Raw genomic sequence first — 19,781 nt, 5'->3', positions numbered from 1 at the left:
TGTAACGTCGTATCGCGCTCCACAACGAATCAGGAACCTGTTACTGAAGAACGACGAGCATAATAACGACGAAATTATAAATTATAATCGCTTTTGGAATTGGCTCGAACCGCAGTGACCGAAGAACATAGCGATGTGTTTCTCTAAAGCCGTCGCGCTCCTATGACCACGAATAGTAGCGGTAACTACGTAGCGACGCGCGACTTCGACCGCTACGTGTTTCGTTCCATCCGTCGCGGGTTCGTTTGTCGCTGTTCGTTTGTTCGTTGGTAATTGGTAACGACCTATACCGACGCGTTTCGCTGAAGCGGTCGCCTCAAGCGGTCGCGGTCTCCTAGGGTCGGGTTTTCGTCTAACGCGCTTTGGTCGGTCGCTATTGGCGTTGATGCTCCCGTTGCAGTCGTTACGTTACTTTCGAGATCGCGATTTTCGGTAGGTCTAGGTACTAGGCATTTTCGATTGACAATAATTACATGTTAGGTATATTAGATTATTACAAATAGTTATTTTTACAAAAATAAGAAAAAACAAAAAAGAAATGTGACAGAAAAAAAGGAAATTTGTAAAGCTCCTTTCAATTGATTAAATATATGTATAATATATATTATATTGTCTGCAAAGAAAGAGAATTACATTTTACTAACACACCACGAGGCGAAGAGATATTTTACATTTCTCGTGATTTTTTTTCTAAATTAATAAAATACCTCCTACTTTCTTGAAAGTACCTATCTAAAAAAATAATTTTATGGGATCCTATCCCCTCGTAAGCTTTATTCTTTAATTCAATAGCTTTTTAACTTCCTGTCTCATTAAGACTAGTAAATAACAAAAATAATTATAAATGGTCACAATGTTGCGTAACACATACTTACAAAACGATCCAAAAATAAACACTATGATAATTAGCCACTAGGAATAATTTAAATCGACTTTATATAATATTGATGGCCGTCCTGGCTGTTTCCTTTATCGATCATGTTTCCGTGAATTTTATATGTATTTCGAGCAATTTTGCTTTTGTGCCAAGACCGCAGTCTAACGACGTAAAGATCGAAAAAAAATCTACGTCCGCATTTTTCCAATATATTAAATATATAACACAAATAGCTTTTTCCTTTCTTTTTCTGGCTGATTGTGCGGTATGTTAAAAAATATTTCAAACAATATTAAATTAAAAGCATTGTTTTTATAAAATTATTTTAAATTTTTAGGCTATTATCAGATTAAAGTGCTTTGGATGTCCTAAACAGTGTTGTACAGTCCTAGATATCCTAATTCAGTAGTCTGCATTTTAACGTGTAGGATATAATTATGGAGATAGTACCTAAACAGGTACTAAACAAGTCCTCCCGGCAAACGCGGTATGAACTTAATCTGGTAGATAATTGCCGTACAACTGTGGCATTCTGTAATTTATTTGATCTAACCTAACCGTACCGAGAAAAACCAAAAAACAAACCAAAAAAGTGAAACCAAAGAAATCAAAACACGCATATTTTGTTTGCTAGGTACTAACCTAACTTTTAGAGACTGTATAATGCAATCAAAATGGTGCTTAGTTGTTCAGCTTTTAAGTGTAAAAGCCGCAGCGATAAGAAAGAGCCAGGAGTACGTTTCATAGGTAAATAAACAGTTCACACCACCTTTTTAGCGTTTTCTTAGTTTTATTATTGAATTCAATAATTTTTTTTCTGATATTATATGTACTTGATATGTGTTCTACGTCGATACTAGTTTTTGTACCTATATTAACATTTTAGTACGTTTTTTCCGTAATTAGTACGATACCACCGCATATACCACAGGCGTAGTCAAAACATTTATCAAAAATATAAATATCTCTTCAAGCGGCTATGTTAAGAAAAATATGTGCCACGGCACTGTTTGGTGGTATGGTAACAATCTGGTTGTTGGTGTTATTTGTCCTTGTATTCTTTAGTCATTGTGTAAAACCATCTATCGGCTGTCTTCCTCTCGAAAATTGTCTATAGCGCCGACACGGTAGTTTTTAGCCAGTTTGTAAAAAAAATTATCTATATAATGACTGAGCAGAATCAACCATATTTATGTATATGAAAATAATAACATTGTTTTTATATTTTAGGGGCGCTCTGGCGGTAGCGCCGGCAGCTCAACAGTCGCCGGCCGAACCGTCGTTCGGATCGATCCGATCGTTGGCGGGAGGCCGCGAGGTTGCCAGTTTTCCCATGTCGAGAACGCCCACGCCGCCCCCCAACTTCGCTTGCGAAAGGTTCGTATCTTCCCTCCATTTATTATTTGTTCGCCGGGCCGGGAAAAATCGAAAACGGAAAACAGATAAGCCGAACAGAGTTTTTTTTTTACCTGGTCCGCTATCAGTTTTCTCATTTCCTTTCTTCGTTCGTGCGAGGGAAATTTGTATGTAAAGAGACGACGGTAAGGAGACTTAATAAAACACAAAACCTGATATTTTTTTGTATGATTAATCCTGTATACCGCGTAAGGGAATAACGTATCGGTTAGAAGTGGCCAGAACTGTTGTTTCTACATAAAAGTTGGAACTGTTACTGTTATTTATAAATAAGCAGCCTCAAATAATAGGTTTTTGTTATTTATTGATTTTATTGTTGGGAATAATAAATACACGAAAAATATACGAGTATATTTTAATAAACATATTCAATGTGACAATACACACTTTTACTATGTACATTAATTTATTATCTTAACTAAGGTATAACTTAATCTCTACCGATAACTATAATCACTAACAAGGAGAGGTTTTGTCTTGCTATGAACCCATTGAGTAACATGCTAAACCGACGCACATATGGATACAAGATTGATGACCGAGCGAAGCTTACACATCTATTTTACATGGATGACCTCAAGTTGTATGCAAAAAGTCGGGAGCAGCTTGAGGGACAGCTTGAGCTGGTCAGAAGTTTCAGTCGGGGTATTTGTATAAAATGTTGGCTCGATAAGTGTTACAGGTGCCGTTAATAATAAGTGCCAATGGACTTGTACACAAAATGACAAACCAATATATCAAAGTAACTAAACCTCCCGAATCATACCATCATGTGGATGCAAAAAGCAGTGGTGCTTGGTACTGTCGGAATTATTCGAAGAATTGTCTCACCCTATTGACTATATTCGTCGTGTCCTTGGCTGGTTACAGCCCGGATATGGTACAACTACCACTATTAGTGTGAAAAAAAATAACAGCAACAGTTACAACTCTATAGGCTTGGTGCATTTCAGTTGATTTCAACAAATTCCGACCGCAGCGCTTCAGCGGCAGAATTCAGAAATTATAAATATGTATTTCACGCCGCCCCGGTTACAGCTCATGTTGATCGCATTAAAATAATATTGAAATCGTGGTAATATTTGTGGTAATATTTAAGTATTTTAGCATTTTGCATAGGTTTGTGTGATCAATGTAACGCTGTTTCGAATAGAAAAAATTGGCGCCGGGAGGCACATATAGCCGCCCAAACTAAAATATGTTAATATCTCGAAAACTGCGACTTTGACTGATTTTGATGTTATTATAAACTAGGTTTTTCCCGCGACTACGTTCGCGTTACACCTCGAATAGTTCATGCATTGATTTAAATGATTTACTTTGTATATAGAGCTAGTGAGCCTTAAGCTTGATTTTCATGCGTCCGTTATCCGTTGATACGATGGTCCGATTTTAATTTTATTGGTTGACTTTAAAAGCTTCAATTGGTTAGAAACGGTTAACCAATCGAAGTCTTTAAATTCAACCAATAAAATTAATATCGCATCATCGTATCGTCGGACAACGGATGCATGAAAATCAAGCTTTACAAATGCCCTATTTAAACTATGTTTTTAAGAGTTTTAGAGCTACTCTTATTTCATATGAAAGCTATCAATTGTCGATTTTCTGGGTATTATACAGGGCAAGTTTTGAATAAGTGCAAATATTTTCAGTGCTGGTAGATCTCGATAAAAAACCATATTTTCTCTTTATCGTTTTTCAAATAACTCTTTCGAATTACTTTAAAAATTTCCAAAAAAAATTTTTTTTTGCTTAAATTTTGAGAAACACTGCAGCTTTTCGGGTTTTTCTGTCTTGTAAATTTAATCTACTACCTATCTATGTTGCCATATTATCAAGAAATTTTGTTTTTTAACTAAAAACTTAAAAAAATCTAAAAGGTTTTTCAAAAAATTCCAAATTTCCAAAACAAAAATGTCTTTTAAATGATCCTTTTTGCCAATTTATAGTGTATAATCCAGAGGTCACCAAGTTTTATATAAATTTTTACTAACTTTACTTATTTGGTTGATGAATTTCAAAAATCTCTTCTAATTCTTTTTGTAGGATTTCATTCTTCTAGATCACATACTAAGGAATTTTCATACAACAAATTGTTCCGACATAATTTTACTCTCTAAGAGGATGAATTTCCTAAAATCGCTTTGTGTAGATAATTCACTAATGTCGTTTAAACGAACCTTTGTTCTAATATTTATGTATCTAAAGCTGGCTGTATGAACTGATCCCTAAAATATCTAAAACCTTGATATATAATCTAACTGACAAACCACTGACAATGACAAATAATTTATTTCTGGAGGTATTGTTTGTAGGTGTTTTTCAGGTATGTTTTAATATTTAGTCAATTTACACAAAGAAATAGCCATTCAACAATTTAAAAATACTTCATAACAAATCTAGACATATATACCTTTCATTTAAAAAAAGAATCATCATGATTTGAGAAAATCATGAGAAAAAAAGAATCATCATGAGCAGTTTCGGCGGGATAAAAAAAAACATATATAAAAGCTCAAAAGCCCTTTGAGCTTTTATATATGTATGGATTTTATTGAAAATATTATTCCTAATCTTAATTTGAAAACCGCATTTCGCTAACTACTGTAATTTTGGAGTTACGATTTTTTTTTAAATTTTTAACCCCCTCCTATACCCCCTTACCAACCCCCCACCCCCACCAAAAACTAATGGCCAGATTCTCGGGTGCCACAGTATTTTTGTGCCAAATTTGGTTAAAATCGGTTCAGCGGTTTTTGAGCTATCGTGTTACAGACGGCAGACAGACAGACAGACAGACAGACACCACAAAAATATTTTGTATTTAGGTCATTTATGACCCAAATAACTCATTTTGAGTGAAATTAAGAAAACTTTTTTTTGCCAATCCTAATAGCCTACCATACCTATTGGTATGGTCGGCTAAAAATGGTGCAAAGAATCCGAACTAGGTGTTGTGTTGTGACAATTTCAAATAATGTTAATAAAATTGCCAAAAATTGAAAAAATGTTAACGCGTAAAGAAGAGCGTAATTAAGGCGTTGTTGGTTTCAATAACATTCAATAACTCAACTTTCCCGGATACTCAACTCTCCCGAAACAACATTTTATAGCTTCATAGTTTCTCACACAGATTTTATATACTAATTCATTATAATAAAATTAAATCATAAAAATATTGTAATTATATTCCTTCAGTTTAAGTGAAAATTTTTGTTCCTAAATATCTACTATACATATTATAAACGCGTTTTCAAATAATGGTGGAATATATATCAACATAAAACGAGATGTAATTAACGAAATATCATCGTAACAATTTTAGAAACGTCTAGGTTTGCTTATTTCACTGAGGTTTATGGAAAAAAATCCTTTGCCTCGGGTACAGATACCGCCACGTTTTGGAAATAGCTCAAAACGAAACAAAATTGAACGAGGCAACAAGAAACGCCAAAAAAATCCCCCCACCCCCGCCCTCCTCACGAGTAGTTTTCAGGCGCTTTTAAGAGTCGAAAGTAGGTCGAGGCACACCGAAGTGGGTCAAGACAACTGGAAATAAATCGAAATGCGACAAAGTTGGGCGACGAAATGAGACCTTGACCTGTTTCGAAGAGTTCTCCGCATAGTGTAGAGGCTGTTTAACACTTTTAGAATAATTATATAATAAATATTTCATATACTCGCTATTTAAACCCGTGTATTTGTATATACTAGTTGTTTACGATATCCTCCGATTGTGGCAGCACCGGCAGAAAATGCTCCAAGCCTATAAGAAAAATAGCCGACTGTTGTTTGTATTTCTATTTTTTCTCTACTCTTCAGTCAGAGACAAATTCTTTTTCTCTTTAAGTTCATTTACATTTTTTTTTTATTTTGTACATTTTTATTTGTTCTTAGTAGATTTATATTTTATGTTTATTTGTTCTTAGTACTTTTTATTTTTTTTCTTGGTATTTCTGATTTTTTTTATATTTTAAATAATAGAATAAAATGGAATAGCAAAAAAATGGAATGTTACGTATGCTTCGTTCCTTGTCAACGCAATCCAATCTTGCATTTTTTCTTCAGCAAAAACAGAGACTACATATAAAATAACTACAAAATACAAGAACTAACCGTCCACCGTCCTAGAAAAATGCGGACGTTCATTCATTTGCCTTCTTTCATTCCTTTGTAAATTTGAATTGTTCTGGACCTTAAATGATAATATAGAATTATTAATAATGTAATAAAATATTTATTTAATAGGAAAATTGATATTTATAACAAATGACAATCGAAAAAATCTATTTATATCAATTTCTAAATGTCAATCAAGAGAAAAATTAGATTATAATGTTAAAGAACTGGGTATTCTTTGTTACTCCTACGCTATTAATATTCTGAAACCCTGATATATCATATTATATTTCACACAGGTTATAAACCTGTAGACCGCCTATCATTTTATTACTCCAGGGTCGTGAAGTTACACCATTTCTGTCGTACTAAAAATAAATGTTCATTAAATATAGATTAGAATACGCGTGGGCACGAATTACTTTCGGTATTCTTAGCCTGTGCCTTATTTCTAAAATAATATAAATAAAATCAATTATGTGAATTGAATAATTAAGAAAATTTGTTATGCCTGAAAGTGTTTTGGGTTTTGGCAGATTTTTCTTTTTAGAATGTAAATATCTACCAAGTCGAACACAGCCGTGCCATCTTTTCCTCGAAGCAACTCTGCACTTTTGACCCCCTTTAACTTCGTTGTGGATAAAGCAAGAACATTAATTTTTAATAATCAAGGGGACATACTATAGTTGGCAATATAGGCTTGGTGCATTTCAGTTGATATCAACAAATTGCGACCGCAGCGCTTCAACGGCAGAAATCAGAAATTATCAGTATGTATTTCACGCCGCCGACCGTCCAGGTTACAGTTCATGTTGATCGAATTAAAATAATATTAAAATCATGGCTTTGTTATAATATTTAAGTATTTTAGTTTTTTGCTAGTGCAGTTATTGAAACTATAAAACACTCAGGTACAATGTTTGCGTCATGTAACGCTGTTTCGGGTAGTAAAAATTAAGTAAAAAAGAACTCGAACTGGCCGTCGCGTTGTGTTCTGACAATTTCAAATGTTAATAAAATTGGCAAAAACAATCTTAACGCGTAAAGAAGGGCATCATTACGTGGTTGTCGTGTGCAATAACATTCAATAACTCAACTTTCCCGGATATTAAACTCTCCCAAATCAACATTTTCTAGCTTCACAGCTTCTCCCATCTATTTGATCAAAATTAAAAATGGTTTCAAGCAGTTCGACGAAACAAGTGAGTAAACAAAGTGCATTAAATAAATGCATTAAATAATCAAAAAAAAAATAAATAGACATAGACTACGAGGGGATAAAATATAATTTGCAGTATTACTGGTATACTCTTTTTTTAATCAACTAGTGCTTAATTTTTTATGAATATCTTCTATAATTATGTACCTTCAAAAATTTTCGTTATGGCCGAAATAGCCCAAGTTATGTTCCCACTAGCAAAAACCGGTGCGTAAAACTAGGCTCGCTACCGTAGTTGAACTCATCTAAAAAGTTTTAATAATATGCACACTGAATAAATGCACACCTGCGTGTCAAGGGACAAACAATCGAACATACAGTATTTAGGAGCTAACATGGGTGCGACCCGAAAAGAGAAATATTTTCAAGAATTGAGCAAGCGAGAAAAATCTTCGTGAGTATGAAATCATTTTTTACAAGACGAGACCTCAGTGCGGAACTCAGAACTCGAATGGTCAGATGCTACGTCTTCTCTGTGTTACTCTATGGATGTGAGAGCTGGACACTGGATTCACAGACCGAAAAGAGAATAGAAGCCTTCGAAATGTATGTGTACAGACGGATGCTGCGAATCTCAGGGGTACAAAGGATCACCAACAATGAAGTACTCCAGCCAGCGCATGCAGAAACAAAAAGAGATACTGAACACCATCAAGGAAAGAAAAATGCAATACCTGGGTCATGTGATGAGAGGTAGTAGATACGAAATACTGCGTCTCATAATATAGGGCAAAATGCAGGGGAAAAGATCAGTAGGAAGACGCCAGAACTCATGGCTAAAAGATTTAAGGAGATGATTTAAATGATCGTCGACGGAAATCTTCCAGGCTGCAGTTTCAGAGAACCACAATTGCCATTTGGATCGCCAACCTTCGGCAGGAGATGGCGTGATAAGAAGAAGAAGAAAAAGGTTTATTAGCTTCAATAATAATTTATAATACAAGTTAGATCTTCTGGAGATATCAAAATATTTATTTTCGCTATTTAAACCCGTGTATTTGTATATGCCGGTTGTTTACGATATTCTCCGATGGTCGCAGCATCGGTGGAGAATGCACCAAGCTTGCACCAAGCCTATAGCTGGCTATATTGCCAATATGTCTTGTAATTATACCTGATAGTTTATGAATTATCGCTTGTCAAATTTCTTTTAACTAATCTCTTTATTTCTACAGTGACTCACTCACACCATTGTCAAAATTTTAAGGTATTTCTAAATGTTTCACAAACTTCAAATTTTGAATTTTATGTAACTTTAAGCTTATAACGGGAACGGGAATATAAAATATAAAGAAAAACTCTATAACGGCAAATTAAAAAAAATAGGAATAAAAGAGGACAATGGTAATTGAACGAAATAAACTAATTTGAACTGGCTTCTCTAGATTAACGATGTGTTACTGTTCATTTAATTAATTACACAGTTAATTTACAGAATTAGTCAAATGCATGTGACTAAGGAAATAGTCTGTAATTTACTTAATCGTCTTTTTATTTAACCTTCGTCGGGAAAAACCTTGGAAAAACATTATCAGGAACAGTTTTTTGTAAAACAGTAATAATAAGAAATGAGAGTAAATAAATTATTATACTATCAATATTTCGGTAATTATTTAAAAATATGCTAAAATATTTGATACCAATTAAACTTTTAGTTACGTCATTTAGGGCGCGATTTTTAAATTCATTGTAGCCAACCATGAACATTTTCGGCTCCGGGCTGACTAACTGCAATTTAAATTTCCCGCTGGGATTCGGGTGGTAGCTCTGCTGTAAAAAATGTCAAGTTGCCACATTTATTTATTTATTTCCTGACATTGTCATTCGTTTTGGCAGTTCAGTTTTGTATTACGATGTGTTGTGATACTTTAAGCTTAAAAATGTTTACTATCAGACCTTGCCGTCGAACATTGTTCTTTTTAGAATCTCTTTTAGTGAGAAGTGGTACAAAATAGTTTAATAGCCGTAAAAAACCTATCGCGACTTTATTAGAATGTTTTGAACGGGAAAGCAGTAGTCTTCTTCTTTACGTGCCGTCTCTTTCGTGGAGGTTGGCGATCACATTGGCAAAATCTTCACGATTCTCGGCTTTCCTTATAAGTTCTTCAAAAGTTAGGTGAGTCCAGTTTCTGATGTTTCTCAACCAAGATAGTTTCTTCCTGCCGAGACCTCTCTTTCCTTCAATCTTACCCTTAACTATCAATTGTAAGACGTGGTATTTTTCATTTCTAAGTATGATGTTTTTCTTATTTTTATTATATTGAGCAATTCTCTCTCTCTCTCTGCCTATTCTGTTGTAGACTTCTGTATTTGTGATATGGGCTGTCCATGGAATTTTAAGCATTTTTCGATATATCCATGTTTCGAACGATTCGAGGCGATTCATCTCTTGAACTTTCAGTGTCCATGTTTCTGCTCCGTATAATAGGATTGACCAAACATAACACTTAACGAGCCTAGTTCTCAACTCTAGGTCCAATCTGGGGTTCTGGAAGACGTTCTTCATTTTTAAAAATACATTTCTCGCTTGTTCTATTCTGGTTTTTATTTCCACGTCGTTGTTGAAGGTGTTAACTATCCAGGACCCCAAATATTTGAACTTGTAGACCTGTTCTAGGGTATTGCCCTTTATTTTAATAGGAATTAGTACATTTTGGTTCTTTCCAAATATCATGACTTTAGTTTTAAGAGAATTGATCTTCATCCCGTATTTCTTATAGGAGTCTTCAAGTCGTTCCACTAAACTCTGGAGACCAGTATCAGAATCGCCAATATGAACTGTGTCGTCGGCAAATCTAATGTTGTTAATGACTTCGCCGTTGACTTTAATACCGCAATCTGTTGAAGAGAAAGCTTCCCGAAAAATCGCATCAGAATAAACATTAAATAACGAAGGAGACAGCACACATCCCTGTCTTACTCCTCTCTGTATATTGACTGGATTGGAATTGTCCTTTTCAATTTTCATGTGGGCTGTTTGTTGCCAATATATATTTTTCAGAAGTGTTACCTCTTTGCTGTCAACTCCCAACTCATACAACATTTCGATAAGTCTTGTATGTTTGACTCTATCGAATGCTTTTTCGAAATCTATGAAACTCACATACATTGGTTTTCGTTGGTCTGTACACTTCTGCGCCATCAATTGTAAACAGAATAAAGCCTCTCGTGTTCCCAATCCACTCTTAAGCCCAAACTGTTCATAGCCGCTTTCTTGCTCACACTTCTTATAAATTCTGTTATGTATTATTTTAAGTAACACTTTCAGTGCGTGACTCATTAAACTAATAAGTCTCTAGTCACTAAGATGAAGAGCTAATGGTTTTTCCGGAAGCGGTACAAAAGTTGAGTGGAGCCAGTCATCAGGTACTTTTCCTCTATCATAGATCTTGTTAAAAAGCCTAGTCAGTATATCTATGTTCTCTTCTGATATTAATTTAAGTATTTCTGGATATATATTGTCAGGGCCTGGACTTTTGTTGTTATTAAGTTGTTTAATTGCCTGCAATACTTCACTATTGAGAATGTCTGGTCCCTGATCAACCGTTGGTCTTACTGTTGGTTCTTCTCTATAGTCATTATAAAGTTCTTTCATGTGTTGTTCCCATACTTGTATTTTTTCTTGTACGGTTGAACACAGTGTACCATCTGAGTTAATAATTGTTAGAGGACAAAAACGTTGTGCTGGTCCAGTTAATTCTTTTATTTTTTTGTGTAATGTAAATGAGTCGTGTTTCTTTTGTAAGTCCTCTAATTCCACGCACTTCTCTGAAATCCACTTTTCTTTAGCTGTGATTATTGCTTTATTAATTTCCTTAGTGCAACGTTTATACGCTATAGCATCTCGACCTTTGTGTTCTCTGCGCTGGTCCATAAGTTGGAGAATTTCGTCCGTCATCCATTGTTTCTTCTTTGTTTTTAGGCCAGTTAAATGTGTTTGTGTGGCTTTAACTAAGGGTGTTTTTAATGCGTTCCAGGTAGTGTAATGCATACAAAGCAGTAGTAATGGCCCTTTATGTCCCTTAAGTGGTGTTATTGAGTTTAGTTTTGTTGATGTAAATAATAACTCTTTCTATTTTTATAATTAATTTATGATGTTTCCAAAAATATTTTGATTAAAAGAAAATATGTAAAGGTGGGCAACGCTGTGCCGGTCAGGATTAATCACGTGACTAAAAGTTTATTTGATATGAACTATACATTTCTACATGGTAATAAGGCAGTTTTTCAATGTAATCCTCTTCCCGGTTTTTATACAAAGACAAGGTTCTTGATATCAAAAAATAAAACTAATACCATCGATAGCCATTTCTAAGATAACTTGACGCCGTTTTTTTATACTATCGAATAGTATTATAATCGAAAAATAGTATATATGTATAATCGAAAAAAATACCGTCAGAGAAAGCTGCCAGCTTAGAAATTAAGTCTCAGAACTAAGTTGTATTTCTGGCGACACGTCAAAGATCCAGTAAGCTTTGTACAAAATTTTGAATTTAGCACAAATTTCATTGGTTCTTTGAACTGTCGCGAAACAACGTCGTTCGGAAAACTTCTATCACTAGCGACACTTGGAGGAACCAATGTGAGTCCCTACTAACTTCAAATTTGAAAGCTGTCTTAATTCTGTACAAGTCTTTGTTTCTGTTCGTTCCTTGAAGTGTCTTGGCACATGAAATGAACTTGGCATATCTGGCATCCTAATGTCATTTATTAAAAATTGGAATAGCTAGAGATCTTGTTAAAGGTATTGTTGCAGTATACTTTAATATAGAAAAAAGTAAAAAGTATATCTACTAGGAATAAACTATTGGTAATTACTATTGTGGGGGGAGGGGGGATGTTTTTTTCGATCATGTATATAAGATATAAATTTATTGGAAAATTATATGAGACTTTTCCTTATTTTGATATTTACTATCGTAGATGCTGTGTCTAATAAGCTCAAGAAAAAAATAGAATTTTTTAGAATTAATATTTTTCAATTATTAATAAATGTTAATATTTCGGGTTTTTTAATATTACGTCTATATCTTTTTAAAAATTACATTTTATAGTAATCACGTTTATAGCAGATAGCATTGCAAACTCATTAAAATCATTTTTATATAACAGAAAACACAAACTGATGTGATATATTAATTCAAACATGTCATAAAAAGAACCCAATTAATTTTATGAAATGTATGTGAAATATTTTAAGTCATAATACGGGAATCGGTAAAACTTTAAACTATTTGCTGCTTAAAGTATGTTATGTAAATGAACCCCACTCATGAAAATTAATTTATATCCAAGATTAGCTTTAATTCGGTCTAAATCCTTTATAACTCTTTGCATTATATAATTCACTGTAATCACGCCAACTCGCCTTTATATCGCTGCATAATAAACAATCTCAACGTATAAACTACACGCGCTGAAAGGGTTTGATTCTATTAATTCACATCACACTGCAGCCTGACTTGAGTAACTTTAGCGTTAACATTTCGAAGAAACAGACTTGTCAAAGAGAAATTTATTATCTTATATGAAACAATTTGTTAAGAAAGATTCATTCATTCATTGAGCAACAAGTATTTTCTTTTCATAAATGAAAATTACTGTGTTATAGCCAATTCTTCTCTTTCTTGACTAATTTCACTTAGTTGGTATGATATTCTTATTCTGTTATGATTTATAACTTATAAAAAGACAGAATATTTTATTAAATGGTTCTTTACATTTGACATTAGACAAATTAAAAGTAATATCACTAAATACACTTTAAGTTATTTTAATAAATGTTCAAAAAATCAGCCGTTGCCTTGAGTACATAAAATGCATCTTTTTAAAACTGCATTACAAGCTTTTCTCACAGAACGACCGGTGGACATTATTAAACTTCTCCCGTATCGCCTCTTCGAGTGCCTTTCTTGATTCATAAGTTCTCTTGGAAACCTTGTTGTTAACCATACTCCATAAAAAAATCTAAAATGGATAGGTCCGGTGATCGAGGAGATAAATGCAATTGGTCCACCTCTTCCTATCCCTGAGTTTGCATAATTATGATATAATTAATTCATTCATTTTAACATTTCCTTTATTATGGGGGGAGTGTCATAATGACAGTCACGTTGGAACCATTCTATTGATGTGCGATTCTCTAAATTTAACTTTCCTAACATGTCTTGAAAACCGTTCTCTAAAAAGCATAAGTAATGTTCACAGGTCAACGTATCCTCGAAAATATATGGCTAAGAGAAGTTTACAATTTTTGTTTATTTTAATTTACAAAGTTTCGAAGTGACAGTTTGACATTTCTGAGACAAACGACGATTGAATTTGTTTCCATGGCTAACGAAGTGAAGTTGTTTAAAAATGACAAAAATTGGTTATAACTCAGTAATTTTTCGAAGAAAACATATTATAGCTTATATACTGAAAAGCTTAAAAACGGCGCTTTTATGAAGTCATGGCCAACTATGGTTTCCATTTAAAAAACATATATTTGTGCCATATGTCAAAAATGACAAGCTTTAGAAATAAACGGAGAACACAATCTCATTCAGGATGTGATTATCTACAACTTTTATCTGAGAAGTTTTTGTCCAAAATAGATTAAATGGAATTAGGGACAATTTTTGAAAAATCTGAAATTTGTTTTTTTCGAAATATCTAGTAAGCCAAGAACTTTTTCAAAAATCTGAAAGGCGCATATTTATGACCCCACAAAACTGCAATAATTATTTTCCCATTTAACAGACTCTGTATCTCCAGTAGTTTCCGAGATACATAGAGAACATCGTAGAAAACTCACCCTGTATACAGTAAGTATTTTAAAAAGATGATTTACCATTATTTGATAAAAATTCCATTTTATATTAACACTTAAAAAGAACTTACGTATGATTTTACTAAAATCATTTTAGTAGAGAAAAACGGTTGGTAACGCTTGTATGACGGTAAAAAAATTAATTAATATATCTGTATGTAAATAAATTTATCATTTTCATCGCCATTTTCAAATATGTCCTCAATTATTCGCGTTTCGGTGCACAGAGCGACATAAACAAGTTTCTAAGCTATTAACTTAATGGTTGTTAGTCGATTAGCTGAAAATAGCTGACAAATAACATACATATAAAAAAGTGAGACTTTGGAAGCTCTCATACGATATTTACGTAAAAATATACTGTGCTAAGCCAAAATTAAGTCTAATACATATTCAACTCAGAGATTATTTGAATAATTTTGCCACAAGACCCCTTATATAATGTATGTTCGTATGTAACGTGGAATTATGTGTATGCAATTAAAAAACTATTTTATTTTATGAATTTTAAAATAAATTGACACCAAACTGTGATATATCATTATTACAATATTTATACGTGGATATAATGAGAGATTAAACGACTTACCTGTAAGGAAGTTCAATCTTCATTATACGATTGACCACGTTCGTATAGACCACTGTGTAGTTACGTCTCTGTCGCTTAAAGTGTCACTGATATCTAAGCAAAACAAAATTCCGCTGACCATGCAGCTCCCTGGACCCAAATCCGATCCTCAATACGTTTGAAGTATAAATCTGATCTAGGGGTTGAAAACAAATGGGAGGGAGGGGTGGTCTATACGAACGTGGTCAATCGTATAATGAAGATTGAACTTCCTTACAGGTAAGTCGTTTAATCTCTCATTATACTTCTTAACCACGTTCGTATAGACCACTGTGTAGATGTTTAAAGCAAATAAAAGCAAAGTATCAGATTTATAGGGTTGATAATAAACATTACCGTTAAATAATCTAGGAAAACGACCAGTAGCAAGAAAAAAGAATTTATTAAGAAACAGTCGTAATAAAGTATCTCGCAAAAACATTAAGGTTACACAAATACACAAAAATACTAGATCATTTAAACAAAAATAATTATGATCCAACTAATTATTATAGAATAACCTACTTTTGAAAAATAACTTTTTCGGCAAAAGTATCTTTAACAATTAAAGGCCTATTATAAAATGTTATAAATGTTTTTGATTTTCTGTCCACCTAGCAGTATTCCTAATGCATTCAATATTCGCACCTGCGCGAAATGCTGCTGAAGTTGACGCATGTCTAATGCTATGTGCCTTAAAAAGAGAAATATCGATTCCTGACTTATCTAAAACAATCTTTAACCATCTTGCTATAGTTTGTGCTGTCGCTACACGATATGGTTTCTTATGTGTTAGAAATAAAAATTTTTGACGCTCTCGATACCAAGACGTTATTTTTATGTAATATTCCATTGTACGGGCAACACAAATTTCAGGCTTGTCATTAAAAAATGGAATTACAAGAACAGGTTGTTGTCTATTTGGTGAGGACGTCTTAATTAATTCTGAAATAAAGATCTTGTATTCAGAGTCAAAAAACTTGATATCACTCATTTTAATTTTCGACATTGTCTAAACCCTATGTGAAGAGACTAGGGATATATGCATAATGATTTTATAAGTAAGCAATTCTAATGAAATATCTTCCAAGGGATATAATGTAGCCAGGAAATCAAGAACTACTTGTGGATCCCAGGTTACCTCATACCTAGGAAATACTGGGTTTTCTCTAAAGATTCCCTTTAAAAACCGGTTTAATACTTTTTCCCCATCGTCAAAATTTATAATAACTTTAAGTGCCGATTTATGGCAATTAAGAGTATTATACGAAGCTCCATTCCCATTCTCTTGATTTAAAAAAGAAAGAACATTATTTATAGTTGGATTAAGCCAGTTAATACTATTTTGAGAACAAAAACTCCACCACTTTTTATATGTACAATCATATTGCTTTAGAGTATTAACACTAAGAGAAGCTATGAGAGTAGGGATTGCGTCCTCGGCGATTCCTTGTTCCTTGTAAGCTTTCCCGATAATCTTCCTGCAACCCGGGTAATGTTTGGCCATACCGGGTGACTTTCCCTAAAGGGAGAAAGTAAAAGATCAGGCGGGATCAAAATAAATTGGAGGTTCTGTTAAACATTCTATGAAAAGTGGGTACCAAGGTTGATTTTTCCATAAAGGTACAATAATAATACCTTCTGCTCGGTCGAAAATAAGTTTCTTAATCACTTTCAATATCAAAGGAAATGGTAGAAAGGCATAAAAGTTGAGATCGGTCCAGGATAATGAGAACGCATCAATTGCTATGGAACCTGGATCTGATCTCCATGAAACATAAAGTGGACATTTTGTATTCATATATGAAGCAAATAAATCTATAGAAGGCGATCCTAACCGTACTGTAATGATTTTAAAAGCTCTATCGCATAAAGCATATTCGGTTTCTATTTTTGACGATCTTGACTCATAATCACCTTTATTATCTCTCGATCTAACATAGGAAGCATATAGGAAAATATTCCTATCTTCACACAATGTCCATATTGCTTTAGACAACGAAGCTAATTTTTTATTTTTTGTACTCCCCATTTTATTTATACAAGCAATTGCCGTAATGTTATCAACTTTGAGTAAAATATTGAACAAACGACTGTAATGAGTACAAACTTGCCAGAAGCTCCAGATAATTAATATGGTGCTTTGCTTCTTCTTTATTCAAAACCACCTGTTTCTTGAGCAGAACAAACTGCACCCCAGTCTGAACTAGACGCATTGGAAAAAATTGTATACGAATAACAACGTTGGATTACTGTACAGCCAGACCTATTAATATTGTCTAACCACCAATTTAAATCGGACAAACTATCTGTCGATAATTCCATTTTCGCATTATAATTTCCGTTTGATATTTTTAGGGATTTACATTTTAAATACTCAAGACTCATGTGCTCACCCATAAGTAAAGGCAGGGCATATCGAGACCAAATATCCGATAAGCTTAGCAAAGACACGAATTTTTAATTTAACGCAAGATTTAATGTCCGAAATAAATTGGGCAGCTCTATTAGCTTTTTCAACAGGTAAACTAATAGTTATATTTTTACTATCCCAAATAAATCCTAAAAACCTTATTCTTTGACATGGACTTAAACAGGACTTTTCAAAATTCACAAGGAATCCCAATCTTGAAAGTAAACCAATTGTAATTCGAGTATTTTTGAGGCATGAATTTTTGGATTCACCTAACACCAAAAGATCATCCAAATAACTTACAATTAACAAACCCCTCGATCTAAGATAACTTAAAATGGATTTAAATAATTTACAAAAAACAAAAGGCGCCGTGGACAAACCAAAGGGCAAAACATTAAATTCATATAAATTTTCTTGGAAGAGAATCTCAAATATTTTTTGTATTTTTTATGCATTGGTATGAGAAAATAAGCATCCTTTAAATCTATTGTGCACATGTACGAGTCTGGAAAGACAAGATCTCTTACTGTTTTAAAATTTTCTGATTTAAAATGCACCGTTTGAACATAAGTATTTAGTATTTTTAAATTTAACACAAAACGATAACCTCCAGAAGATTTCTCTACTAAAAATAGTGTGACAAGAATTCACCTTTTTTATGATGGCATCGTGATAATTATTTATTTTCTTGGGATTAGAACCCAATAGAGATTCATTCGATGCAACGGGCATTGACGTAGGGCAGGGATGCTTATGGACTTCCACCACAACGGACTGTACTGACCCCCCCTCTTCTTCTTGTTCGTCAGAAGAAGATGAAATAATTCTTATTCAAATACGTTTAAAATAATTTTATTTAAACGTATTTGATTCTATTAAACCTTCTTTGTCTTTGCGGTGGAGGTAATGAGTCTTTGTCGGAATCTTCAGTGTCGCTGCCACCTAAAAGGAGGCACGCGATAAATATTTAAATTCATAAAACGCTTTTTATTTATTTATCTAAACCGGCAAACTTATCGTATTTAATAACTTCAAAGCCCGATAAGCTGGCGATTAACAATTGCTTATGTAAGCAAAGACCCCCATAGTAAAATATAAAAGTAATAAAGTTTATAACACTGGGAGGATATGGATGCATAAACAACGATCCCGTAGCTAAAATAGCTAAAAGGGAATATACATAAATATATTCTCCAATTCATCCGTAATTAAAATTATTGCATAAACAACAATCTCTATGCCATGGTACCAAAGTATTAATGACAAATTAATACATAAATACATTAACCCAAAGGATTGGCACTTATTATGATTTAAAATATTATCGGTAATTGCATAAACAACAACTTTGGCATGGAATTGATTAGTAAAATATAAAATTAATAAAATATTCAACACTGGGAGGATATAGTTGCATAAACAACTATTCAGTAGCTAAAATAGCTAAAAAAGGGAATTACATAAATATATTCTCCAATTCATCCGTAATTGAAATTATTGCATAAACAACAATCTCTATGCCATGGTACCAAAGTATTAATAACAAATTAATACATAAACACATTAACCCAAAGGATTGGTACTTATTATGATCTAAAATATTATCGGTAATTGCATAAACAACAACTTTGGCATGGAATTGATTAGTAAAATATAAAATTAATAAAATATTCAACACTGGGAGGATATAGTTGCATAAACAACTATCCAGTAGCTAAAATAGCTAAAAAAGGGAATATACATAAATATATTCTCCAATTCATCTGTAATTGAAATTATTGCATAAACAACAATCTCTATGCCATGGTACCAAAGTATTAATAACAAATTAATACATAAACACATAACCCAAAGGATTGGTACTTATTATGATTTAAAATATTATCGGTAATTGCATAAACAACAACTTTGGCATGGAATTGATTAGTAAAATATAAAATTAATAAAATATTCAACACTGGGAGGATATAGTTGCATAAACAACTATCCAATAGCTAAAATAGCTAAAAGGGAATATACATAAATATATTCTCCAAAGACTTATCCGTAAATTGAAATTATTGCATAAACAACAATCTCTATGCCATGGTACCAAAGTATTAATAACAAATTAATACATAAACACATTAGCCCAAAGGATTGGTACTTATTATGATTTAAAATATTATCGGTAGTTGCATAAACAACGACTGTGGCATGGAATTGTTACAGGTACGTTTAAACATATACAGCATTGTGCAAGTAATTATTATAAAATTAAATACATTATAGATTTAAATAATATAAACTTACTGGAATCGGACAAAAGTT

At 33.1% G+C, this 19,781-nt stretch overlaps 1 protein-coding gene across 3 annotated transcripts in view; it reads left to right on the top strand.

The window, feature by feature from the left end:
* LOC115876129 overlaps positions 1-19,781 on the top strand; it is an 81,081-nt gene that overhangs the window by 56,009 nt on the left and 5,291 nt on the right. For all 3 annotated transcript variants that reach the window (XM_030891822.1, XM_030891827.1, XM_030891819.1), the window contains one exon: positions 2,108-2,254. In XM_030891822.1, coding sequence (XP_030747682.1) covers positions 2,108-2,254 — 147 coding nt within the window. The remainder of the gene's footprint in view (positions 1-2,107; positions 2,255-19,781) is intronic.

Source organism: Sitophilus oryzae, unplaced genomic scaffold, assembly GCF_002938485.1.
Source record: "Sitophilus oryzae breed Bouriz unplaced genomic scaffold, Soryzae_2.0 scaffold_1058_pilon_pilon, whole genome shotgun sequence".
Taxonomy (NCBI): domain Eukaryota; kingdom Metazoa; phylum Arthropoda; class Insecta; order Coleoptera; family Curculionidae; genus Sitophilus; species Sitophilus oryzae.
Note: the sequence above shows the minus strand (reverse complement) of the source record. Positions and strands in the feature narration are given on the sequence as shown.